Source organism: Lepidochelys olivacea (genome assembly GCF_965140295.1).
Source record: "Lepidochelys olivacea isolate rLepOli2 genome assembly, chromosome: 1".
Classification (NCBI taxonomy): Eukaryota; Metazoa; Chordata; order Testudines; family Cheloniidae; genus Lepidochelys; species Lepidochelys olivacea.
This window is the reverse complement of record NC_140411.1, coordinates 337,196,432-337,222,354: the sequence shown is the minus strand read 5'-3', so window position 1 is coordinate 337,222,354 and position 25,923 is coordinate 337,196,432. Positions and strand designations below refer to the sequence as shown.

The window sequence follows — 25,923 nt, the reverse complement described above, 5'->3', positions numbered from 1 at the left end:
GGAATGAATGATTCATAATAAATTAGACAAACAATACAGCTAGAATTCCTTGGAACATATAAAGCAACACGCATTTGGAGACAAAGAAACGTAGCTGTAACTTCTCAGGGCCCATAAAACAGCCAGGTGTCTAAGGCACTTCATTTGGGTGTTGTACATGCATTTACTCCAGATTCCATTCCAGGTATTGTCACTCATATGACCTAATGTTATACCAGATGCATTAAGCTCTGAATGGAATACAAAGATTTAAAAGCACCAAACTTCTTGGGGATGAAGAGAGTAGAAAGAGAAACAAGTATGAAATACGTTAGCTGTTAATTGAAGAGTAAACGCTTGTCCCCAAGCAAAATCAGAGGGAGAGGTTTTTAATAGATTCATGTGACAAGAATTTAACCCTACGCTATTTCAGTATTTCCATCAAAGTATGCACCTCTTTCACTGCAATTTTAGTTAGTAGAACTACAAACCCAAGGACCACAGATGTTAAATACTGTGCTTAGAAGCAATGCTACCCAGCAGTGAGCTGCTATTAAGCAATGGAAGAAAATTACGTGCATGACATTGACTACTGCAGACTGCCAAGTGACAGATTAACTGAACAAAACTAGAAATATTGTATTAAAGCAATTGAGAAATAAACGAGTTTTAAACTGAGGGGCACTCAAATGGATGAGACCAAATGGACTCCATGGTCCTAGCAATTCACATGCTCCTCAGATGAGTGTAAATGGCGTACATTAATATATAACACTTCTCAGCCAGGAGAAAGGCAATGGACTTTACAAAACTAACAGTCTGTTTTATGAACTAGACACAAAGGGTAATTTCATGCACCACTGATATGCAGCAACCTCTAAAAGTGATAGCTGGCAGCTGCAGACCTGCTCACAACAGCACGACACGAGAGTAGCTGAAAGTTCCTTTTTCTGGAGAGTAGGAAAAACATCGTGGTTAAATTCAAGTTTTAAGTGAATAAATTATTCTTTAATCCGTATCCTTAAAAAAAAATCCTGTTGTACAGTGTAGCTGCCAATTCCCCCCCAAGAGGTGGCTGCATTTCACTCGTGGGTAAGTGTCAACTCTATAAGCAGTATGAAAAGTGTTTAATGTCCTCCACATGAATGGCCCTGTATAAATGTAAAGTTATTACTATATAACTATCTGTGTACTATCTTTAGCTTAAACTACATGGTGGCATTTTTTCCTCCATTCTTCCCCCCGCCATTTACCTCCTTATTGCCGAAAACACCCCTATGGAAACAACAGAATCAATGGAGCAGAAACAATGATAAATCTGGCTCGTTGCAAATCTTCTGAAGTACCAGCACATGTCATGCTGTTTGTGAAACATGCCTGTACTCAAAAAGCTGAAAAGATTGAGTGTGTATAGATGACTGAGGTTATGCAGGCTTCCAAAGCAAAAACTGGCAATTAGACCTTATGGTTCCAAGAAATATCAAGCTTGTATTTTTCAGCACTGCAAGGTTAGAAAATGTAAATCTATCAACAAAAAGTCCAGTGTTACAGTCTCACCTCGCTTCTCAATGACACCTTCAAACTGTATTTTTATAGGTTATGTTAGCTATATGACTAGAATGTAATATGATTGCATGCGCAATAAAACAGTAGACTTTCAAACATCTAAGTTAGACATTATTTTTTCTGTAGAATTAAGTACAATTCTGTATTTAATTGGAGCTAAATACATAGATGTTGATTATATTAATCAAGTTTATTATGGTCGTGCTTAGGGATCCATCAAGATCAGTGCTAGTCACTGCACAAACACAGAGTAATAGACAATCCCCTGCTCTCTGATCAGTGTATAATCTAAATAGACAAGCCAGACAAAGGATGAAGGGAAGAGTTGTAATAAATAAGTAGAGTGAACAATGTGATGGGAGCAAATGTGATGTCAGTTGCACGATTTTTTTCTTTTTCCGGGGGAGGGTTAACTAGGAATTATATGAAAGCCCGTGAATATTTTACTGGTTTTAATAGATGTTTATTAAAATTATCTTGAAATGGATGGTCAAAATACCAGAAGAACTGCTAAAAAAACAATGATCACTCCTCTATTTTTATTTTATTTATTTATTTATTTTATTTTCCATTTACATACTGGGCTTATTAAGGCCCCAGTCCTGCAAAGACTTGCGCAAGTGATAAACTTTCCACATATAAGTAGTCCAATTGACTTTAACAGGACTACTCATGTGCATAAGTTTAAGCATGTTATAAGTTTTTGAAAGATTGAGGCCTAATAGTCTTGCTTTTAATTGTTCACGGACAGTAGACAAATAAGGCCAACATTTTTAGGCAGCTTCAAAACTGGACTCCAAAATTGTGCCTGCCAGTTTTCCATGTGCAAGTCGCTGAATGCACAAAACCCATGCAGGGTTTCCACATTCACCTTTCTGAACACTCAAGACATATATCCCACTTGAGAGGTCATTGGCTTAGCACCTGGGAAACTTGAGTTCTCATTCCATCTCTGCCACTGGACTACTGTGTGACCTTGGACAAGTCACTTCACTTTCCCTATCTGTAAAATGAGGATAATAATACTTGCCTCCTTTGGAAAACACTTTGAGATCTATGGCTGAAAAGTGCTATATATGTGCTATACACTCGTGCAAGTTCAGCGTGTGATGTAGAAACCTCGGTACTTATTATAGTAGCAACACAAAGCAAATGTGTTGTTCTTGCCCCAAGGTTGTGTTTGTTTGTGAAAGAGCAATAATTCCTTCTTGCAAGAAATATATTTTACTTAAGGCTGCATCCATCTTCTACTCCTGGGGGTATTCTGTGCCATTGCACATGTGCAAAATTCATGTCCCCCGCATGTGGGGAGGAGAAGTGCCTGAGTGGGGGTGCAGGGATACATGAGGACGGGGAGGAGGGGTGGCTGAGTGTGGGTGCAGGGGTATGGGGAGATTTATGTGGATCAGTAAACTTTCTAGACAACTACTGGTAGGTGGAATATCGATTATCATGCTTATTGCCCAAAACAGCCAAATCAGTAGACCTTTAGTGGGCATGTGCAGCAGCCTTAGCATAACTCAGGAGGCAGGGGAAGGGGTTTGAGTGATCACAAGAAGAGAGCCTTTCTCTGCATCCTTCCTGATAAGATCTCTGTTGGAATTGCTGAGAAAAGTGTTTTTATAGGAATATATCTGCTCTCTGGGAAGTGTTTGTCATGGCAGACTTTGCAAAAACACATCTGTCTAATTAATGGTCTAAGGAAACCTCTTGCTTAATCTTTGAAATTGCATGCTTAACAAGTTGTTTTTTGACGGGCATGTTATTCTCATACTAACAATAAATAAGTCTGGGCTAGTTGGATGACTCTGTGGACACATCTTGGGGTCCCCACCAACAGACGGAAGACTGGCCATCAGAAGGCTGATGCTGTACCACTCGAGAACCCCACCAGACTTTGGTAATTACTGAGGGTTGTGGGCGTTTCACTAACCTGTGGCAGACATGTGTAAGTGTGCCATGACCCTGAGTAAAGTATTCCTCAGGTTAATCACTCTCACCATCAAAACTTTACACCTTATTTCCAGTTTGAATTTGTCTAGCTTCAATTTCCAGCCATTGGTTCACGTTACACCTTTCTCTGCTAGATTGAAGACCCAATTATCAAATATTTGTTCCCTGTGTAGGTACTTATAAACCATGCCATCTGCAAACTTTATCAGTGATGATTCCTCTTGGGCTGAGGAAGACAGGTGGTTATGACTGAAGAGGACATAGCTTGCTCCTTTGTCTAATGGGGTGCGTCCTGTTCCTTCTTTCCCTATTCTGGGAAAATATCTGTGCTGAGCAGCTACCAGAACTAAGATACAGCAGAAGCTTCAAGGCCCTGCACAAACCTGGCAGAGGACTATATTGCTGAGCTGAAACATGCAGCTAACTCTGTAGTTTCTTTGTCCTTTACTTTAATTGTACTCAGCTGAAGAAACTTGTGCAAGATCTGGAGTGAGGGCTAAGAGGGAGGCCTGCCAGTCTGCAGAGCAAGAGGACAGCCCGGCTGCAAGAGCCAAAGGATGATCTGCAGTCCCTGAGGAGAAGGCCATGAAGAGTCCCTGTGACTAAGAGAAGGATAACTATCTGCAGAACCCTTGCAACTGAGAGGAGAAGATTTGACTTGTGATGGTTTCCATTTCAACCCTTGCTTAACCCAAAAGGGAAGGAATTTTGATTTGGCCAAAAGACTAAATCTTGCCACCACTCTTAAACAGTCCTTCTCTGCTGAGGCGGAGGAATTGAGGCATGGATGCACCTGATGGGAAGATAAGAGAATACTTGTGCTCCTTTTATGAACCATCCGCCATTCTAAGAATGATTCTGTGAGTTACACCATGTACAGGGCTAGGATTGGGGACCCAGATGTGTTCGGCAGAGAAATGTGTATATTTAAATGGGTTGGCAAGTACAGTGGCAAGGGGCTGCAGAGTAAACCAATCTCTTAGCAAAATGACCCATGTAAAAGAAAAACCAGCTGTTAGGCTGCATTGTGTTTGGTAAGAAAACATGGTAAAGCAAGCCTGGTGAACTGTTGAAAGCACTCGATGGTTTCTGGATTTGGCAACCAAGTTGTGCTGCTCCTGACAAGTTTTCTTCATTATCTCAGCTGGATTTTGTGATGCTCAGGCTGGCAAGTAGTTTGTCATTGAAACCAGTCTACTGACTGGCCCTACCTTAATCATTTCAGTGCACCCTGGGCATCTGCTGTGTCAGTAAACACAGCTCCGTGCTGCCCCATGTATCAAAGATATCCTCTTCGAGGACCTGATCTGAAGCCCTCTGAACTCAATGGAATGACTCACTTTGACTTAAGTGAGTTTTGGACTGGGTGCTCAAAAGGAGGGGTGAGAATTAAAATTATTTTGGGGGATGGGTGGGAAGAGGAACCTCACAGAACTGGGAGGAAAGAGGATTGAATAAGAAAAGGTTCTAGGAAAACTTTAGAAAAGTTTCTAGGCCTTTAGGGCTATCTGAATCAAACCTAGTGTCTGAGTATCTCCATTATGGGTACTAATAACTAGAAACATCACTGCTCCCTGGATAAATCTTTATTTATCATAACAGTAATCACACCTCTAGCGTTATAAGATCAAATTCTGCATGGCACAAAGTGGGGGAAAGGCCTAGACCACAGTAGAAAGATCTATTTATACTAGTATGAAGTGGCATAACCATCCCCAAATGTGTGGATGCAGTTATACTGGCATAGCCAATTCTCCTTCCCACACTGGTATAAGGCACCATCATGCTGGTACAACCACATCTGCACTAGGGCTTAGACCAGTAAAGCTATTTCAGTAAAAAATCACAACCCAAACTGAACTAGTTATACCAAAAAAACTTTCTTGAAATATACAAGGCCTAAGAATGAAGTGGATCACTCAGTAATTAAAACTTCGATTTTAGAGTAAGTAAATCAGTTCCACTTGCGCTCTAACCATGACTCTTAAGGAAAAGTCACACTTGTCTCTGATTAATAAGTGGACTTGAATTCAAGTATTCATTTACATAAAAACACTACAACAATCTTGTATAAATCCCCATCTCATTAGCACATTCCAGAGATGTATTCAGGTCTGACTTCACACACTCATACTGCAGGCTTGATAGCACTTAAAGCTGCTGAAATCGATAGGGCATCTAATTCCCAGCAACACTCTTCAGATTAAAACAAAAGACAAAAAAAAAACAAAACAAAACACAACAACTTTTAGCAATCCAGGTAGTCTTGCATTACTTTCCTTTATCTCTTTGCTTCCTTTCAGGATATTCCCAGTTAGGCCTGAATCCAAGGCACTGAGAACCTGCACATCACTTGCTTATTATATATTCAGACCCCCAAAGTGTGCTAAGTACTTTATAAACATGTAAGAAAGCACAACTCTTCCCCGAAAAGCTTATAATCAAAGTAGAAAAAAATGGGGACCATACAAGCACAGTGGGTGAGGTGACTTTTGTCACACATCTTGTAGGAAAACCATTGGAGGGTAAACAAGGGAGAAGATGCATCTCCATGCCAGAGAGGTAGGATGTCTGTTATACAGACCTACAAGGACCAGTCCTTTATGCTTTTGGTCCATCTGAAACTAGAATAAGTTTTGCTTTCAATGACACCTTTGTAATTTACTTTACCCCGAAAAGCATCATTGAGATTAGTGGCTGCCTCTGTCCTTGTTACTGTTAGGTAATGCCTTAAAGTTCCACTTGGGGTTAACATTGGACACACAACAAAAAGCAGTTTGTGCCCCTGTCTTGGGGTCTATTCGCTCCATGCTGGTTTAGCAGCCAAAGGGTTAAGAAGCAACTGCCTACCTTCTCAGCCAGAGCTGATTGGTAGCCCCACCGCCACTGTGAGGATAAAAGGTTTGCAAGGCAGGAGGATGGGGTGGCTGCCAGGGAAGCAGAGGGATTGCTGAGAAAGGATCCGTTCAGCTGACTGATGAGACGCTGCCAGATAAACCAATACCCCCAAGAGGGAGAAGCAGGACAAGAGTCTGGGAAGCCCACAAAGCAGAAGAGGTAGGAAGTAGCTGAGGTAGCAGCAAGGGACAGAGAAGCCTCTGGCTGTCCCAGACAAGGACCCGGAGCTGGCACTGAGTGGAGTGGGTGTGCCTGGGTTCCCCTACCTACTCCAGCCAGACCTTTGAGAAGAAGGTCCTAAACCCAAGAAACCTAGGGCTGATTGGAGTATAGAGTTGACTACTGCGGAATTGGGTGTGGTGACATAAGGGGATGGAGCCAGGATGGTGTAGCTCTCTATCTTGCCACAAAGGGGTGCTAACAGACAAAACTCTATATTACAGCCATGAAGACCTTGCAATCTGCACTAGTGCGCCTGCTGAATAGGGTTGTATAATGTGCCATATACAACAGTGGTTCTCAACTAGGGGTCTGAGGCCCGCTGGGGGGCCGTGAGCAGGTTTCGGAATGGGGGGGGGCACCAAGCAGTGCCAGCATTAGACTCACTGGGGCCCAGGGCAAAAAGCTGAAGCTCTGCCGCATGGGGTTGAAGCCTGGGCCCTGAGACCCTCCCCCCGGGACTGAAGCCAAAGCCTGAGCAATGTAGCTTTGTGGGGGCCCATGTGGCATGAGGCCCCAGGCAATTGCCCTGCTTGCCTCTTCCCTAATGCCAGCCCTGGCTTTTATATGCAGAAAACCAGTTATTGTGGCACATGGTGGGCTGTGGAGTTTTTATTGCATGTTGGGTGGCCTCAGAAAGAAAAAGGTTGAACCTCCCCGATATACAGCTTTTTTTACTGCATGTTTCTTGGAGAATCCCACCAGTACCTGGGCAGGAGTGACATGTTTGAAGAGTGCTTCGTATAACGTGGGTGGTGGGGTAGAAAGACTAAGGCTGGCTGGGCAAGAAGCCTGGAGTGGGGAGAAATTCTGGTGTTTGAACAAGAGCCCAGAGGGGAAGACTGGGATTGTTGCATGAGGAGACTAGGACTGGGTTGAGGAGTCTGAGGGAGTAGAGATGGACTAAGACAGGGACAGACTGTAGGAGAGTGTCTGCCCATTGGAGCATGCTTGCCTCCAGAACCTGGAATGGAACCCAAGAGCCCAGAGGCTCACCACTCCTCTGTTGTCATTAAAAATCTGTGAAACCTGCTGGCAAAATGTCACATTGCCCTAAACTGCTGGTCTACATAGAGGAAGAATCATACTACTGCTATTGGTTACATTTGCTTAAGTGGTGGAGGTCTGTGCTGTGGATCTCAAGGTTACAACCCTGCTGATGAATCATGTGGGTGTCAATATGATGGGATTTTCACTTTGGTTTCTTAAGCCTGAAAAGTTACACAAGAACAACATTAAAAGAACAATGCCATTGCAAAGTCAAGCACTCAGGTTAGGAAATGCCAGAATTAAGGGTACCTGTGCAGCACTGATTTACCCTCCTTGTGCCTTGGCATTCTGTTAGTCTTTAATTACACAATTACCACTAGATTTCTCCACATCTCCTGTCTCAGTGCACAGGATGGATGGTACTCTGGGAATGAATACTGGATTGTCTGGAATACTGGTTGGTAATTAGAATGTTTGTAGGTCCTTGCCTCATTTGTTGCAGTAGTTGGAAGGTGTGTAGTAAATAAAGAGGGAAATAGAGTCTCTGAGTTAAGGAATCTGAATGCCGCTCTGAAGGATTGCATTCTTTCCCTGCCTTCATCATACAGTTCCTGTGTGATCCTGGCAAGTCACTTGTAACCACTTGTGAAAGTTTGGTTTTAATTGTGTGCATATGCAACCTTAAATCAGATACTTCCTAACTTTTGAGTGCTTGACTTTGCAATGGTATGTTCTTTTAATGTAGTATGTAGGTTGTCTTGTAACTTATTGCCCATGCATCTCTTAGGATTCAATGCTCCTGTAAACTTTTAATCTCCAGTGATTTTTGCTTTCTGTTCCCTGCTATCTTCCCCTAAGGGTAAATACCAGCCAACTTGTTTAATATGCCCACAACAGTAATTCTTGACACATTTTGACTGAGGCTGGTTACAGGATATGTCAAGCCATATGGGAACACTTATTTAACATTTGCAACAGGTTTTTTATTGCAGATGTCATTAAAGTTTTGTTCACTGAGCCTGGTTTTAGTAAGCAGAGTTTTGATAAGTTTCAATAGACCTGTCAAGATACCTTGATATTTTTAAATGCAAAAAAGGGTCCATCTTGAACCCTAGGAAACAGTCACCACTCCAACATTTTCCCCAAAGTTTGAAACATTTTTTTCAACCAGATCTATCAACCATTCTTCTTGTGGAGGAATGTAACATAGGCAAACTGAGTTGGCAATTGTAGTACATTTGTCATGATGTTACTTGGCTAATGTGGCAGTGGTTGCTCTCTAATACCAGACTACTTATGGCATGAGTACCTGGGAAAGTCATCTGTAGATTGCTCATCAACCTCTTATGTCCGTTAAGCACCATGCAAACATAAGGAACTGAATATATAAAATAACCACATTTAAAAGCTACTCCAGCCCTGAAACCTGAGAGTCTTCAAGAGTGCTCAACCGCTAGCAAATTCCCATTAGAGAGACAAGGTGGGTGAGGTAATATCTTTTAGTCAACCACTTCTATTAGCGAAAGAGATCACCTTGATCTGAAGATGAACTCTTTGTAAGCTCAAAGCTTGCGTCTCTCACCAACAGAAGTTGGACCAATAAAAGATATTACCTCACCCACCTTGTCTCTCTAATATCCTGGGACTGACATGGCTACAACTGCAAATGGCAGTTCCCATTGGTGTTTATGCAGATACTGGCTCCCTTTGGTGTTGCCAGGGGGTGTGCTATTGTGAAATTGTAGCCACTTCTGCTGCTTAACTGGGAGCTGAACTTTGGCCCATACTGCACAGCTGTTGGGGATGGGGAAAAATTCATTGTGCTCAAGGACAGTGTTACTTCCTGGAGCTCAAGATCTACCCACTGTGCTCAATAGGAACCTGGCCACCTTTGATTTGCCTACTCTATTTGTTTTCTGGCTGAATCACTTTCGGAAAAGTATAGTTACACAGCCATGCTGATCTTTCAATTATCCTTTTCTTAACCTTTCCCTAGATGGCTATTATTCAGTAACTGATTCCCTGTTGATATATGTCATAAATATAAAGGGAAGGGTGAACCCCTTTGAAATCCCTCCTGGCCAGGGGAAAGCTCCTCTCACCTGTAAAGGGTTAAGAAGCTAAAGGTAACCTCGCTGGCACCTGACCAAAATGACCAATGAGGAGACAAGATACTTTCAAAAGCTGGGAGGAGGGAGAGAAACAAAGGGTCTGTGTCTGTCTGTATGCTGGGTCTTTGCCGGGGATAGACCAGGAATGGAGTCTTAGAACTTTTAGTAAGTAATCTAGCTAGGTATGTGTTAGATTATGATTTCTTTAAATGGCTGAGAAAAGAATTGTGCTGAATAGAATAACTATTTCTGTCTGTGTATCTTTTTTGTAACTTAAGGTTTTGCCTAGAGGGGTTCTCTATGTTTTTGAATCTAATTACCCTGTAAGATATCTACCATCCTGATTTTACAGGGGGGATTTCTTTATTTCTATTTACTTCTATTTTTTATTAAAAGTCTTCTTGTAAAAAACTGAATGCTTTTTCATTGTTCTCAGATCCAAGGGTTTGGGTCTGTGGTCACCTATGCAAATTGGTGAGGCTTTTTATCCAACATTTCCCAGGAAAGGGGGGGTGCAAGTGTTGGGAGGATTGTTCATTGTTCTTAAGATCCAAGGGTCTGGGTCTGTAGTCACCTAGGCAAATTGGTGAGGCTTTTTACCAAACCTTGTCCAGGAAGTGGGGTGCAAGGTTTTGGGAAGTATTTTGGGGGGAAGGACGCGTCCAAACAGCTCTTCCCCAGTAACCAGTATTAGTTTGGTGGTGGTAGCGGCCAGTCCAAGGACAACGGGTGGAATATTTTGTACCTTGGGGAAGTTTTGACCTAAGCTGGTAAAGATAAGCTTAGGAGGTTTTTCATGCAGGTCCCCACATCTGTACCCTAGAGTTCAGAGTGGGGGAGGAACCTTGACAGTATATTACTGCCTCTCCCACAGGCTGTCTAGTAAGTGATAGTTCTGAAACCATGCACTGCAATTTGTAGGACTGCTGCATTTGTGTTGTGTAGGCAATATCTGAGGTCTTCCTCGGCATTCAGGCTAAGGGTCAGGTTCAGATACCATTACCTCAGTTCATAGATTCATAGATTCATAGATATTTAGGTCAGAAGGGACCATTATGATCATCTAGTCTGACCTCCTGCACAATGCAGGCCACAGAATTTCACCCACCACTCCTAAAAAAGACCTCACACCTATATCTGTGCTATTGAAGTCCTCAAATTGTAGTTTGAAGACCTCAAGGAGCAGAGAATCCTCCAGCAAGTGACCCGTGCCCCATGCTACAGAGGAAGGCGAAAAACCTCCAGGGCCTTCCAATCTGCCCTGGAGGAAAATTCCTTCCCGACCCCAAATATGGCGATCAGCTAAACCCTGAGCATATGGGCAAGATTCATCAGCCAGATACTACAGAAAATTCTTTCCCGGGTAACTTGGATCTTACCCCATCTAAAAACCCATCACAGGCCATTGGGCCTATTTACCATGAATATTTAATTACCAAAACCATGTTATCCCATCATACCATCTCCTCCATAAACTTATCGAGTTTAATCTTAAAGCAAGATAGATCTTTTGCCCCCACTACTTCCCTCGGAAGGCTATTCCAAAACTTCACTCCTCTGATGGTTAGAAACCTTCGTCTAATTTCTAATCTAAATTTCCTAGTGGCCAGTTTATATCCATTTGTTCTTGTGTCCACATTGGTATTGAGTTTAAATAATTCCTCTCCCTCTCTGGTATTTATCCCTCTGATATATTTATAGAGAGCAATCATATCTCCCCTCAACCTTCTTTTAGTTAGGCTAAACAAGCCAAGCTCCCTGAGTCTCCTTTCATAAGACAAATTTTCCATTCCTCGGATCATCCTAGTAGCCCTTCTCTGTACCTGTTCCAGTTTGAATTCATCCTTCTTAAACATGGGAGACCAGAACTGCACACAGTATTCCAGGTGAGGTCTCACCAGTGCCTTATATAACGGTACTAAAACCTCCTTATCCCTACTGGAAATACCTCTCCTGATGCATCCCAAGACGACATTAGCTTTTTTCACAGCCATATCACATTGGCAGCTCATAGTCAACCTATGATCAACCAATACTCCAAGGTCCTTTTCCTCCTCCGTTACTTCTAGTTGATGCGTCCCTAGCTTATAACTAAAATTCTTGTTATTAATCCCTAAATGCATGACCTTACACTTCTCACTATTAAATTTCATCCTATTCCTATTACTCCAGTTTACAAGGTCATCCAGATCCTCCTGTAGGGTATCCCTGTCCTTCTCTAAATTAGCAATACCTCCCAGCTTTGTATCATCTGCAAACTTTATTAGCACACTCCCACTTTTTGTGCCCAGGTCAGTAATAAAAAGATTAAATAAGATTGGTCCCAAAACTGATCCTTGAGGAACTCCACTGGTAACCTCCCTCCAACTTGACAGTTCACCTTTCAGTAGAACCCGTTGTAGTCTCCCCTTTAACCAATTCCCTATCCACCTTTCAATTTTCCTATTGATGCCCATCTTATCCAATTTAACTAATAATTCCCCATGTGGCACAGTATCAAACGCCTTACTAAAATCTAAATAAATTAGATCCACTGCGTTTCCTTTATCTAAAAAATCTGTTACTCTCTCAAAGAAGGAAATCAGGTTGGTTTGGCACGATCTACCTTTTGTAAAACCATGTTGTATTTTGTCCCATTTACCATTGACTTCAATGTCCTTAACTACCTTCTCCTTCAAAATTTTTTCCAAGACCTTGCATACTACAGATGTCAAACTAACAGGCCTATAATTACTTGGATCACTTTTTTTCCCTTTCTTAAAAATAGGAACTATGTTAGCAATTCTCCAATCATATGGTACAACCCCTGAATTTACAGATTCATTAAAAATTCTTGCTAATGGGCTTGCAATTTCTTGTGCCAATTCTTTTAATATTCTTGGATGAAGATTATCTGGGCCCCCCGATTTAGCCCCATTAAGCTGTTTGAGTTTCGCTTCTACCTCAGATATGGTGATGTCTACCTCCATATCCTCATTCCCATTTATCATGCTACCATTATCCCTAAGATCCTCTTTAGTCTTATTAAAGACTGAGGCAAAGTATTTGTTTAGATATTGGGCCATGCCTAGATTATCCTTGACCTCCACTCCATCCTCAGTTTTTAGCGGTCCCACTTCTTCTTTCTTTGTTTTCTTCCTATTTATATGACTATAGAACCTTTTACTATTGGTTTTAATTCCCTTTGCAAGGTCCAACTCTACTTGACTTTTAGCCTGTCTCACTTTATCCCTACATATTCTGACCTCAATAAGGTAGCTTTCCTTACTGATCCCTCCCTTCTTCCACTCCCTATATGCTTTCTGCTTTTTCTTAATTACCTCTCTAAGATGCTTGCTCATCCAGCTTGGTCTACAACTCCTGCCTATGAATTTTTTCCCCATTCAGTTGAGTGGCACCATAATGTAAGTTCAGCCCAATGTTTCAAAGGGGGCTACTTGAGGAATCAGGTGCAAGGCAGCATCTGGCCACACTTAATTGGTATGGACATTCTAAACTTTTCAGTGTCTGGGTTAATGACCAATAGATTTACCCTATATGGTGTTACCTGGATCTAATGGCATGTAATAAATTTTGCTGCAGAGCTTATGATATTCCTATTTGGTATGTCCGCTCACTTAAGTAATAGCAAATAAAGCCTAAGTAATAGACTTAATGAATCAAGTAAGAACAATACTTGTACTTCCGTCATACCCAGGCTATGGATCCTGAATTGAACTTGGTACAAAACTCACTTGAAACGCCAACGCCTTAATCTCCTTTCACTTGATCCAGTGTGATGTCACTGCCTTCAGTGGAGCTACTTCTGAATTGCATTGAAGACAGGACATTCAGGCCTTGAAAGAGTGATGCTAATGCATCTATTCAATGGTACTATTGATGCTAATGGTACTATTCAACATCTAAGTAAGGGCCCTTACTGAATTAGCAGTCTTTTGGAAGTCAGTGGAACCACTCAATTGAATAAGACTCTATTCAGCATATGAATAAGAATATCAGAATTTGTCCTTAATACTAAAAAAATTAGTTCCCAATATTATGATTCTGTGTGTAGACCACAATGTATGCACAGAGTCAATTGCATAAGCATCGCTTAATTTTCTCCTCTCCTTTACCCCAAAATGCAAAGGAAAATGGCAATCTTAAGGCCAGATTCAAAGGCAACGTATGCCGCCATTGTGCTTTGCCAACATACATGCATGATGTTGTAACTTTTATGCAAAGGAGCCAGAAGGAAGCAAATAAGAGGAGCTGCATATCAAAGACTAGTGAATACAGCAGGTAGCAAAATTTCAAAATTTCAGCAGAGAATTCTTTTTGCAGTTGAATAAATTCTGTTAGAAAGTACAATAAGCATCTGTCCTTTCGAATACAGGAGATGCTGAGGTGCAATAAATCATTTGGTAACATGTCTTTATTTATGAAACGGACCTTGATGGGCCTTCCCACCCGTACCTATAGGCCCTGGCCCTGCAGCCTGTATGCCTGCAGATCTCTCAATGCAATGAGAGCCAAATTAGAATCTCGTGTTGGCAGGTGCAGCTCCATTCAAGTAAGTAGCAGGTAAAACTCTTAGGTGTGCACTAGACCCATAGACTAGCTGAAGAATCAAGCCCACATAGTGTCAGCTGAAAAGCAGCTATCTCTTGGGAAGAGGGTAGCTCCAACTAGGAACATGCATGGCAATGGTGGTGTCATAAATAGAAAGGGAAGGGTAACCACCGTTCTGTCTACAGTGCTATAAAATCCCTCCTGGCCAGAGGCAACACCCTGTTACCTGTAAAGGGTTAAGAAGCTCAGCTAACCTGGCTGGCACCTGAGCCAAAGGACCAATAAGGGGACAAGATACTTTCAAATCTTGGGAGGGGAGGCTTTTGTTTGTGCTCTTTGTTTACCTGGTTGTTCTCTCTTGGGCCTGAGAGAGACCAGACAGAAATCCATCTTCTCCAACCCATCCTAATCCAAGTCTCCAATATTGCAACCAGTATAGGTAAGCCAGGCAAAGCGGATTAGTTTATCTTTTGTTTTATGTGAATTTTCCCTGTGTTAAGAGGGAGGTTTATTCCTGTTTTCTGTAACTTTAAGGTTTTTTTGCCCAGAGTGGGATCCTCTGTGTTTTGAATCTGAATACCTGTAAAGTATTTTCCATCCTGATTTGACAGAGATGATTTTTACCTTTCTTTTTTTTAATAAAAGTCTTCTTTTAAGAACCTGACTGATTTTTCCATTGTTCCAAGATCCAGGGGTTCGGGTCTTTGATGATTTTGTAACAAATTGGTTAGGATATTATTCTCAAGCCGCCCCAGGAAAGGGGGTGTAGGGCTTGGGGGGATATTTGCGGTGAAGGCGTCTCCAAGTGGGCTCTTTCCCTGTTCTTTGTTTAAAACGCTTGGTGGTGGCAGCCTACTGTTCAAGGACAAGGCAAAGTTTGTACCTTTAGGAAGTTTTTAACCTAAGCTGGTAAGAATAAGCTTAGGGGGTCTTTCATGCAGGTCCCCACATCTGTACCCTAGAGTTCAGAGTGGGGAAGGAATCCTGACAGGTGGGCAGGGGAGGGGGCAGTCTCCTAATATAAAATACTATTGGGTCTTGAATGCCCATCCATTGTACATGATAGCAGTTTTATTTTATTTCAAAGACCATCACAGGAAATGGCATGGAACTGAGTCTTCACAGACAGATAATGGATGGAACAGACACACGTGGGTTTGAACATGTGGTTCAGGATTTCTGTATCTCCAATGTACTGCTTAAGTTACTTGCCTGTCCCCTCCAGCTAACAGGCAAAATTAGCTGTAAGCAGAGCAAGATTGCTATCTTAATAGCTGTCCTAAAACAAGCTAGTGGAGTGAAAAGCCTGCATTATCTTTAAAAAAAAGAGTAATTACATATAGAATTTATGTTTGACAAACATTTTTGATTGGTATTTCAGTAGCACCTAGACTCATTGGCCTACACCAGGGATCTCAAACTCATATCACCACGAGGGCCACATGAGGACTAGTACATTGGCCCGAGGACCCCATCACTGAAACCTTTTCATACAACAATACAAAAGTCCCCCACTTTGTTCCTGGCCCCGTCTCCACTCCACCCCTTCCATGAGGCCCCACCCCCTGCCCAGCCTCTTCCCACCCCTTCATGCCCCCATTCCAACCCCGTCCCCAAAGTCCCTGCCCCAACTCCATCCCCTCCCTGCCCATATTCCAGCCCCTTCTCCAAATCCCTGCCCCGGCCCCGCCTCTTCTCCACCTCCTCCCCTGAGTGCGCCGTGTCCCCACTCCTCTCCCCTCCCTCCTGGAAAGTCCTAAGCGCTGCCAAACGGAGAAGCGGGGACGCGGTGTGCTGGGGATGGGGGGAGGTGGGGGGGAGGGGAGCTTGGCTGCCAGTGGAGTTGGTTGGTGCCTATGGTGGGCTGCAGGAAATAACTCTGCAGGCCGCATGCGGCCTGCGTACCGTGTGTTTGAGACCCCTGGTCTACACACTGCACATACACATAAAAGACTATCTCTGCCCTAAGTAGCTTACGATCTAAATAGACTAGACAGACACAGTAAGTAGGGGAAGCAAAGATAAAAGTGATGGCCACTAATTGCGACTTGGCTAGAGCCAGGAATAGAAACCCAGAGTCCCTCCATTATTCCATGGCCCCATCTGACTGACGAGAAGTATTTCAGTTTGGCAAACTGCTTCCAGAAGGGTTAAACTGAAATGATGGAGCTGTACCCAAGCCCACTTCTCTGACATGGAATATTGGCTTATTTGAAATCCAGATCTGATCTTTGAGGCTCTGGCTTATCTTTAATAAAAACTAATATCCCAGGGCATTCTCCTCCCCTTAATCCCTATAAAATTTAAATTGTCAGTGTAGAGTATGGCTTTTAAAAACTCAGACATTCTCCAATGTACATGATAAGGATCTCTTTTGGAGGGGGGAAAAAGAAATATGCACTATAAACCAGTGCAATATGGGAGGTAAAGGTGTAGAGGAGCTTTTGGCAATTTTAATTCAGCCTTTGTGTAGAACTGATGGTCCAAGACCAGTTTTGTTTGTACATTAACTGCTACCTGAACTGAAATAGCGGCTAGAGCTTTCCATAAAGATATACGGTTAAGTCAGGCGAGATTTGAAAAAAAAATGTCCCTTATTCTTAGGGTAAATGTTACTGACTGCTGTTAGTGATCTTAGAAATGAAATATCCTTGCTTCTCTTGCCCCCCATTTTGGTTTGCTTGGCACTTGTGGCACTAGACTCTTGAGTTCAGGATTATTGAATAGAGGATTGTAACTATCTTCTATTAGCTTTTACTTTAAAAGCAGCACATTCTGAATGAGGGACATCTCTAAGGATAGAATGAACATAACCTGACCCTGATCCTATACTCCAACTAGGTTTAAGATCTCTTGGGAGATCTAATTTGTCAAGGCAAGATATTCCTTTTCAACTGTACCAGCTTGAAAAAGTGAATTACCAATGGCCACTGTCCTGTAAAGCCTATTGATATTTATATCATTTTAATAAACCCAAAGCACGATCTTTTCTGAATTCAAAATTGGCTTACCCTGAATGATACAACTCTTTTTAAATCAAATAACTGTGTTAATGGGATAGGTACTCATAAAGTTCCATATAAAACTAATAATCTCAATTCTCTGTTCACCTATTTACTTTAGTTCCAATTATTACTGTACTTACTATATAGCAGAGCTTACCTACAATAAAGAAGGGGTTTGTTTCTTAACTTTTGAGAAACTCAAATCAGGAAGACATCAATAAAACGAGACACCCCTCCGCCCCTCCCCCCATATGTTTCTAAAAGTATGTTAAAAATGGGTGTCATTATTTGGTATCACCATTGTTTGTTACCACATAATGCTGACTGTAAGTAATGGTAACAGCAGTTAAATGTCAGCTTTTCAGCAGTGTAGTGGAGGTGAACAGAACGTATAAACTGATTAAAATGCTAAGCTTGAAAAATCAAGCACTCAGAAGTTAAGAAATGCCACCCATAACATTGACTGAGCAACTCTTAATTCTGTCTCCTTGCCCATAGGCAAATTACAGAATTGCGTACTACTTCCTCACAGGAAAATAGGATGATGGAGAGAATGCAGAATATGTAGAAAGGATTTCTTAGCGTGCCAAAGATGGCTGCAATATTCACAAAAGACAAACACTATGGAACTATTGCTCATGCTTCTGCTTTAAAGGGAACCTGAGACAAAAGTTAAGTGAACTGTCCAAGGTCACAACAAGTTGGAGTTAGACCCAGGAACAAACAAAATGCAGATTTCTTGTCCCAGTCCTGTGCTCTAACCGCTACCTCATGCATTTTATCACTGCAAGATCATCCACATACGGTAGGATTGTGATACTGGTACAGTTACATAATACAGTCCTGGTATCATCACTCTGCTTAGGAGAGCTTCTTCAAAGGAAAACCATGTCTATTTTGAACATGAAAATCCATTCTATAGTAAATGACTTGGAAGGATTTTAATTTTCACATTGCTGAATGTTTGGTAATGAAGGAATTCTCCCATGGAATATTCATGTTGCACAGGGAAGATCAGTCCATGAGGATTCTAATTGCAGTTATCATTGTAAGGAGGGAAACACTTTTCCTCCTGGGCATTGGAGCTGGACTAGCTTTTAACTTTTCTTTGAGTGCCCTGAAAAGAACTCCTGCTGCTTGTTGCTGGAATATAGCGGCAGCATTCATTGTTAGAACAGCACAGACCTAAATGGCTTAAGACTTGGCTACCTGTAGAATGGATTTGCTCCCCATGTTGTGGCACTGCAGATGCAGTCAAAGTACTAACCTGACCTGAATAGAAAAGGGCGAATACAAACTTAGGGCTAGATTGTGCTTTTATGACCAGGGCAGAGTAAGTGGAAGTGCATAGCTTTGTAGCCCCAGGAGCAAACCCGTGATGATATTGTTACTGTCTCTGCATATTGCTCCCTGCATGCTCCAGGGGGATAATCAATAGGCACTAGCCTCTGTACCTGGCGCAGGTTACTTTTTCTGTCACACCTGCTGAGCTGTGTAGACTGGCATATTGGGATGTGGAGTGCAGGCTTTGCCTGCCCATATCCGTGGTGCCAATTCACATATTTTTGGGGAGAAGAGGGCACATTCTGGCCCCAGCAGGGACCTCATTCAAGTCCCTGCTCACTTCCTCCCAGGTCTCCCTCAGCGTGGAGGCTCCTCTCTCTCTTTCCCCCACAGTGCATGTGGCAGTGTCACCAGGAGTCTCTCAGCAGACTCCCCTGCACTCTGCCATATCGGAACAGACTTAGGCACAGTCTCTGTATCACATTATTGGTATAAGCCTCTCCCGTGACACACATAAAGCACCAGTAAGTACCATAGGGTTAACCTGCCCTTGTATTTTTGTGTGGAGTGTAATGTAGTCCAACACTGAAAGAAAAAGCAGAAGATCAGAGATTTTTGTTAAAAAGCAAAAGGGGGAAGAAGAGGACACACTTTCAAAAGAATCTATTTATATCCAGCACTTCTTTTGGAGCCCAGCAATAAACTCACTCTGACAGCTGGAGGAACAACACAGTTTCTCAGTTTTCTGGCATTTCCAACAAAATCAAATTGTTTTGGGTCAAACAAAGCATTTCATTTCAATGTGGAGATTTTTTTTAACGTTTTCATTTTTTTTTTTTTTTAGTAAAATCAAAAGGAAATTTGGAAACAAGGTAATTGAAAATCAAAACGTTCTATTTCAAAAATGTCAAATTGAAATGTTTCAATTCTTACCATTTTTTCAGGTTTTTTTCCCAACAGAAACATTAGCATGATCTCAGAGTAGCAGCCGTGTTAGTCTGTATTCGCAAAAAGAAAAGGAGTACTTTTGGCACCTTAGAGACTAACCAATTTATTTGAGCATGAGCTTTCGTGAGCTACAGCTCACTTGCTGTAGCTCACGAAAGCTCATGCTCAAATAAATTGGTTAGTCTCTAAGGTGCCACAAGTACTCCTTTTCTATTAGCATGATCAACATTAATTCACAAAATGCTTTGGTATTGCTCAAGCTGTGCTTTTTGCTGGAAAAAAAACTGATAATTTTTTGCCCATCTCTACTCCCTATCGTTTTGGAAAGAGCATTCTAAGTGATGGATCAGACTAATCAGTTTTTCATTATTTGTTGGGTATTAACCATAAATTACTCCTTATGATGTAGAATTTATTTGATTTCCGAAGTCTGGAGCAGTCCCATTTTCCAGAGGTTAACATTTAGGCTTTTTTTCCAGTAAGTAATTTTTTCCCAGTAGTCTAACAATCTTATTTGTTCTTGCCTCTACGCTGCAGTTTCAAGGTGCTAACCTATATGTATTATAGCTCACATCTGGTGCAGAGTGCAATTGCAGTATAGTTGTATCACCTGATACAACCATGTCACACAGATAAAAGGGCCTTGGATTCATATGTTTTAGGCATACACATCAGGAGTTACATAGCACTTAATATGGGCCAGATTATGGAGTTACATAGCACTTAATATGGGCCAGATTATGACTGCTTTACATTGGAGAGGAATTCTCAGACAAATAGCCATATTGACTTCAGTGAGTCAATTTATTTAGGTAAGTGGCCACTACTGTGAGCAAGAGATGACAACTTGGCCCTGTCCAAAAAATTGTCTCTCTTGGTTGCTGATAGAGAAGGGGTAAATTGAGTATTACACTCCTACCCACTGTTTGGAAATCAATGCGTGCAGAAATACTTAACTACACTGAATTTAACTTTTGTGTCTTTTCCTAAGTGGATGCTCTAAAACTATACAGTTTTGATATTATGTTCATATCATACAAACAGAAGGTAGATTAAAAGATATAAAATAACCTTTTAGGAAGGGTTGCAGTGTAACTTTACTTGATTTCGTAAAATCTAGCACTAATACACAAGCACCAGGAACAGAGAGAGACAACACAGGCTTCTCCCTAAGGCAGAGAAGCACAACTCACCCCACCTTGCTGTGAACTGTCTTTTTTCAGACTGACTCTGATTGTATATCATGAGTCACATGTTTCCCTACAGGGTCCCCTAGTTTACAAGCTGGACTAGGAAACCCTGTATAAATTAAAGTGACAGCCTACAGTTGAACACAGTTTTCAGATACACCACAGATACTGGATTTAATGGTTCTAATTTCCATACCTTTTGCAACCACTGAAGATCCTTCTGTTCAAGCTTATCAAAATATTGCATAGTATATGAGTGCCTATCAGAAATATATACATTTGCTTTTACTGCAGAGCATAGCTCATCACCAGAATTTACCTTCCCTTTAATTAAATGTTTTCCTCCTAGTATATCCTTTATCCTTTATGACCATCTAAGAAAAGCTGATCAATGTATCCTAGAGGTGGTAGGAGAAGAATGTGTGTGTATGTCTTTCATGTTTTGTTTGTCTGTTTTGTTTTGCATTTTGCTCACATTAGTGCTTAAGTATGCAGTGAATTCCTAGTCAGGTCTAGTTCAAACTCTTCAGCAAATCCTGATGGAAGGATTGACCATAAGAACCACATGTTCAAGTCTAGAGCTCCAGAGTTAATAAAACAAGAAACATCATTTTGTTTTTTTAAAACACCTGAACTATATATTTGTAACTTAGTGGAAACTAAAATCAACAGACAAGGCGAGTTTTGAAGAAAAGCATGAACTGAATTTTTTTTTTTTGGGTGGTGGAGAAACTATTGCTAGTAATTCAGAACTACAGATAAGAAATAGACAATAGACCTGTTTTTCATCTAATCCAGCAGTTCTCAAACTTCATTGCACCACGACCCCCTTTTTACAACAAAAATTACTACATGACCCCAGGAAGGGGGAGGGGAACCTGACCCCACCCAAACCCCACTGCCTCAGGCAGGAGGGGGCAAAGCCAAAGCCCGAGTCCCACGACGCCTGGCGAGGGGGCCAAAGCCCAAGGGCTTCAGCTGCAGGCAGGAGGCCTGTAATCCATTGCCCAGGGCTGAAACTGAAGCCTGAGCCCTGCCGCCCAGGGCTGAAGGCAGTGGGACTTGGGCTTCAGCTTTGGCCCTGAGCCCCAACAACTCTAGCACCAACTCTGGTGACCCCATAAAAATGGGGTCATGACCCACTTTGGAGTCACGACCCACAGCTTGAGAACCGCTGATCTAATCTGTCTTGCTTTTGTAACCCACATATGTAATAGGGAGACATCTCTTTTAAGAGATCTAAACAGATGGGGGATGGAGGAATGAGCCTTGTAGTTGGGTCATTGTTGCTCTGCATATGCACAGTTAGCACTCCACACCCAGAAGTTTCTGGAATTGGGTATGATACTTTTGGGCATGTTCAATAGGTTCCCTGTAGATGGATTAATAGACTCCATAGATTCAGGGCAGCTGCTTTTCAAAAGGACATGTGACCTGTGTGGTTTGGGAGAGAAGCTGAGCCCAGGAGCAGAAAGCAGGATGTTTGTCCCTAACTCTGGATCATTTTGAAGCAGAGCTATTCATAATGCCGATTGGTTGGTTAATTACCTACCTAACTAGATAACTGAGTGATTCCTCAGTCCAGCAGAACCAGAGAAAGTCAGCGTGGGTTCCAAAGGGAGGCTTCTGCAAGAAAGAGGAGTGTTGCCGTGCTTTGATTCAGCAGCCTGGATAGAGCTGATGAACAAAGACTCTGAGATTTAGGTGAATTCAATTTAAGCTGTTGGAACTCTGAGTTACTTCTCACAGTGTTTCTGTGGGGGTCTGACTTGTTTAGATATTTGTATGCATATTTACGTATAACTGAAGATAGTGTATGTGGATTACAAAGTAGCCTTGTTGTTTAGTAGAAATCAAGCTGTTATTTTTCTTTATCATTATAAAGTTGGTACTTAAGAATTAAGTTCATTCCTCATGTGGACCCTGCAGAATCCTTGCTGAAAATCCTCAATGACTGAATTCTTGGTCTTCATGTGTTTTTCTATAGGAGTTTTGTTGAAGCACTAGGAGAGGGGTAGTAAAGTAAACTCTAGCCAACCCAAAAGTTACACTTTCATAGCAATGTAACACCAATGTGTTAGATTATGGATGAGATTCTCTGCTGCACAGCACAAAGTGCTTGTGGTGGGCCTGCCCCTCCCACTGTTAGTATGGCCCCTGTATTTGGGCTTGCAGGAAATGGAAGCTGACTTGCACAAAGCCTGAGCCCGGGCTAACTCTCCTTGGCAGATTAAAGGGCTACAATAGCACTTTTACCCATGGAAGAAAGGCAAATCCTTCCACAGAGAATAAATTCAGCAAAACACCATTGTCTACAAGAGTTACTCTGGGTTTATGTCAGTGCTACTGTGAATAAAACGTGGTCCTCATTCTTTTAAATATTCTCTGTGTATATATAAAGTCTGCTGCAGTTTCCACGGTATGCATCCGATGAAGTGAGCTGTAGCTCACGAAAGCTCATGCTCAAATAAATTGGTTAGTCTCTAAGGTGCCACAAGTACTCCTTTTCTTTTTGCGAATACAGACTAACACGACTGTTACTCTGAAACCTTACTTTTTCTAGTGAACAAAACAAACAATGTTTGTGCCTTTCCACGTTAACCATGTGAATTATTTCTCTTAGCCAAAACTGGCTAAATTATATCATGTTACTAGTTTTAAATGTGAGTTTGCAGAGTGTTTTTTAATAGCTTTTCTGCAACTAAATGACAGATGCAGCGGTTGGTAATTCAACCTAAAATTATCTCGTACTATAAACAGGTCTGTTAACACAAAACCAATATCTCCTCTAATGGCTAGAATTTGCTTTTAGACATGCACACATGGGTCCTATTGAATCTAATGGCAACTTCACCCAGGGGCAGAATTTGGCTTTTGCCATACCGTGAAATCAAGTTTAAAAATGTCTGGTGTAATTCCTGCCAGTTCTGTTTAAATACACATCGCTATTACAGGAATTTCTAAAATCCATTGTCCCTGTTATCTAGTACAGACTTGGGACAGATTTGGTAGAGAGTAGAATAACTTTTCCTTTGTTCTATCTAACTTTTATAAGCATATGATCACACTTCACAATTCTGTAAATTTATATTTTCTGAATGCATCTCATATTCATCTAATCAGTCCTGATCTATTCTGTTCATAGCACTGCATTTGCCCTAAATGGGATGAAGGAAAATGGCGTACAAATTCTGTCTTTGGACCACAGAGCACAAACTACAGCATCTCATTGACTTATCATTTCAGTCCTTCCTCCATCTAATGGTTCTATTTTGACCTGGCCCCAAACCTGTGTGATTAATCTATTTAATTTTAATAAATGTGCATCTTTTCATGCACTGAGTATCCCTCCAGTATCTATATAGAAAACGTTTGCCTTGAAGTCTGTGCCTTTCTTCCTTGACTGTCCTCACTTCCTCAGACTCGGTAGAAATATCCCAAGCAAGATCCCATTGCAGCATTTCAATGGGAAATATCCCAGGCAAGTCAGTGAAAGGTATAAGCACGCTCCCCTCTGGAGCCAAACTCTTTTGGTTGCCTCTTAGCAGACACTTCATGCTAGAAGCATCGTTTTGTAAGGTGACATTCAGCATTAGGCAAGTACATTAAAAAGGCAGTTATGCTAAAAGTGACTGTGGGGAAAATAGCAATTCTGAATTGCCACATCGATTGTTAGTGTGGATTCAGTCGTAAGTTTACTTTCATGACACAGCTAAGACTAATGCTACTTACTCCTGTTAGCAAGCCAATAGGCCTATGGGAGAATGAACTGGATTCTCTTCTTGGCCCTGTATTAGCAACAAAATTGTTGAACTAGACTGACTTACACATGCAAGTATAATGCCCCCTTAACACCTATTTGGGCTACCTGGTCCTTATGTCCAGGAGTTCTAGGATCTATTCTCACTCTGCAGAGCCTTGCTGAGCCAGCACGAAGTAAGGGTGTCTGGAAGCTGCTGCTGTCCTATACTGGCAGCCGGAGCAAGAAGAAAATGGGAGGAATTCTGACTCTTAGAGGAGTGTTTGAGGCATGATACCTCCCAGGGCTACTCCTGAGGTCACTCCTTGCTCAGTACCACACTTACTTTACGTGCTAGATTGTAACATTAAGAACAGAGATCCACATACTCATTCCCTTACTCATGTTGAATAGCTCCATATCAGTGAGACCAGTTGAGCTCAGTGAGACTACATAAGGTCAATATTCTCGAATGTAAGTATTAAATTATTTCTCCAAACAAGTAAGGGTGGCAGAATCTGGCCCTAGTGTTCCTGTCACTCCTACCCTAGGGCCAAATTTTGGCACCCTTACACTCTGAGATGTACTTTGCTCTGTAAATTGTCCCATTGAAACCAGTGGGATGACTTGCTGAGTAAATGGTGTCTGTCTGTGTCAGAATGGGGCTCCCTTCTCTCCAGTAGGACCAGTCATTTTGTGAGTAGTTAATCACATGAAGTAAAGAGTTACCAGCCTGACTTGGTGTACAGTATTTAATGTTGGTCTGGGCTTTCCTAATTCCCAAATACAGCCTATTAAGTAATAAATAGGATTAGTATTGCAAGAACCCTACCTACATATTGATGAAGACTTGCAATTAAAAGAGCACAGTGTTGTTTATCTAACATTCCAATACAGTATGTCCCAAGCAAGTGGCAGTTAAGTTTTGCTTATCTTGACTCGGGACACCAACTTTTGGGAATGGAGAACAAGTGCCAGAGAATAGCAAAGCATGAGGTTCACCTTCTCTGTCTGAGGGGAATGTTTCCAGGCTCCCAGAACTCTACTCAGTCACAGCTCATTGCTCCTAACCTTGTTTTCTCTCAGTATATATTTTATCAACCCTCCCCCTTATTTCACAGCCCACATGCTGTGCCAGCTGTCCTTTCAGAATGTGAAATGCAATGCAGTTACCTATTCAAATCCAAAGCAGTCCATATCACCCTTGTCACTCCACTACTCCCCTAAAAAAAATCCTAAGCTGATCTTAAATATCACCAATGCAGGTGGATCATACGAAGTTAAATTAATTATTAAAAAATCAGCCAATCGAAGCAAACAAAGTCTATGCATATAGATTTGATTGCAAGGCACCTTCTGTCAACAGCATGTTTCAATTGGAAGGAGTTTTTGACACTCTTCATGCTTCGGTTACCTAATAGTCTCTTCTGTCAGAAATAAATTGGGTTCCTAGTAAAACATTTGCTCTAAAACTGCATAAAAATTAATGA

At 41.7% G+C, this 25,923-nt stretch overlaps 1 protein-coding gene across 10 annotated transcripts in view; it reads left to right on the top strand.

Moving 5' to 3' along the window:
• The window catches only part of LOC311525190 (uncharacterized protein), a 277,462-nt gene that overhangs the window by 147,237 nt on the left and 104,302 nt on the right, over window positions 1-25,923 (top strand). For 4 of the 10 annotated variants that reach the window (XR_014712713.1, XM_084637094.1, XM_084637086.1 and 1 more), the window contains exon 1: window positions 6,435-6,555. The exons of the other annotated variants lie outside the window; for them this stretch is intronic. Coding sequence is in view for 1 of the 4 variants with exons in the window: in XM_084637094.1 (XP_084493220.1) it covers window positions 6,476-6,555 (80 nt within the window). In the remaining 3 variants the exon portion in view is untranslated. Of the gene's footprint in view, window positions 1-6,434; window positions 6,556-25,923 lie in introns of those variants that run through there. 10 annotated transcript variants of the gene reach the window in all.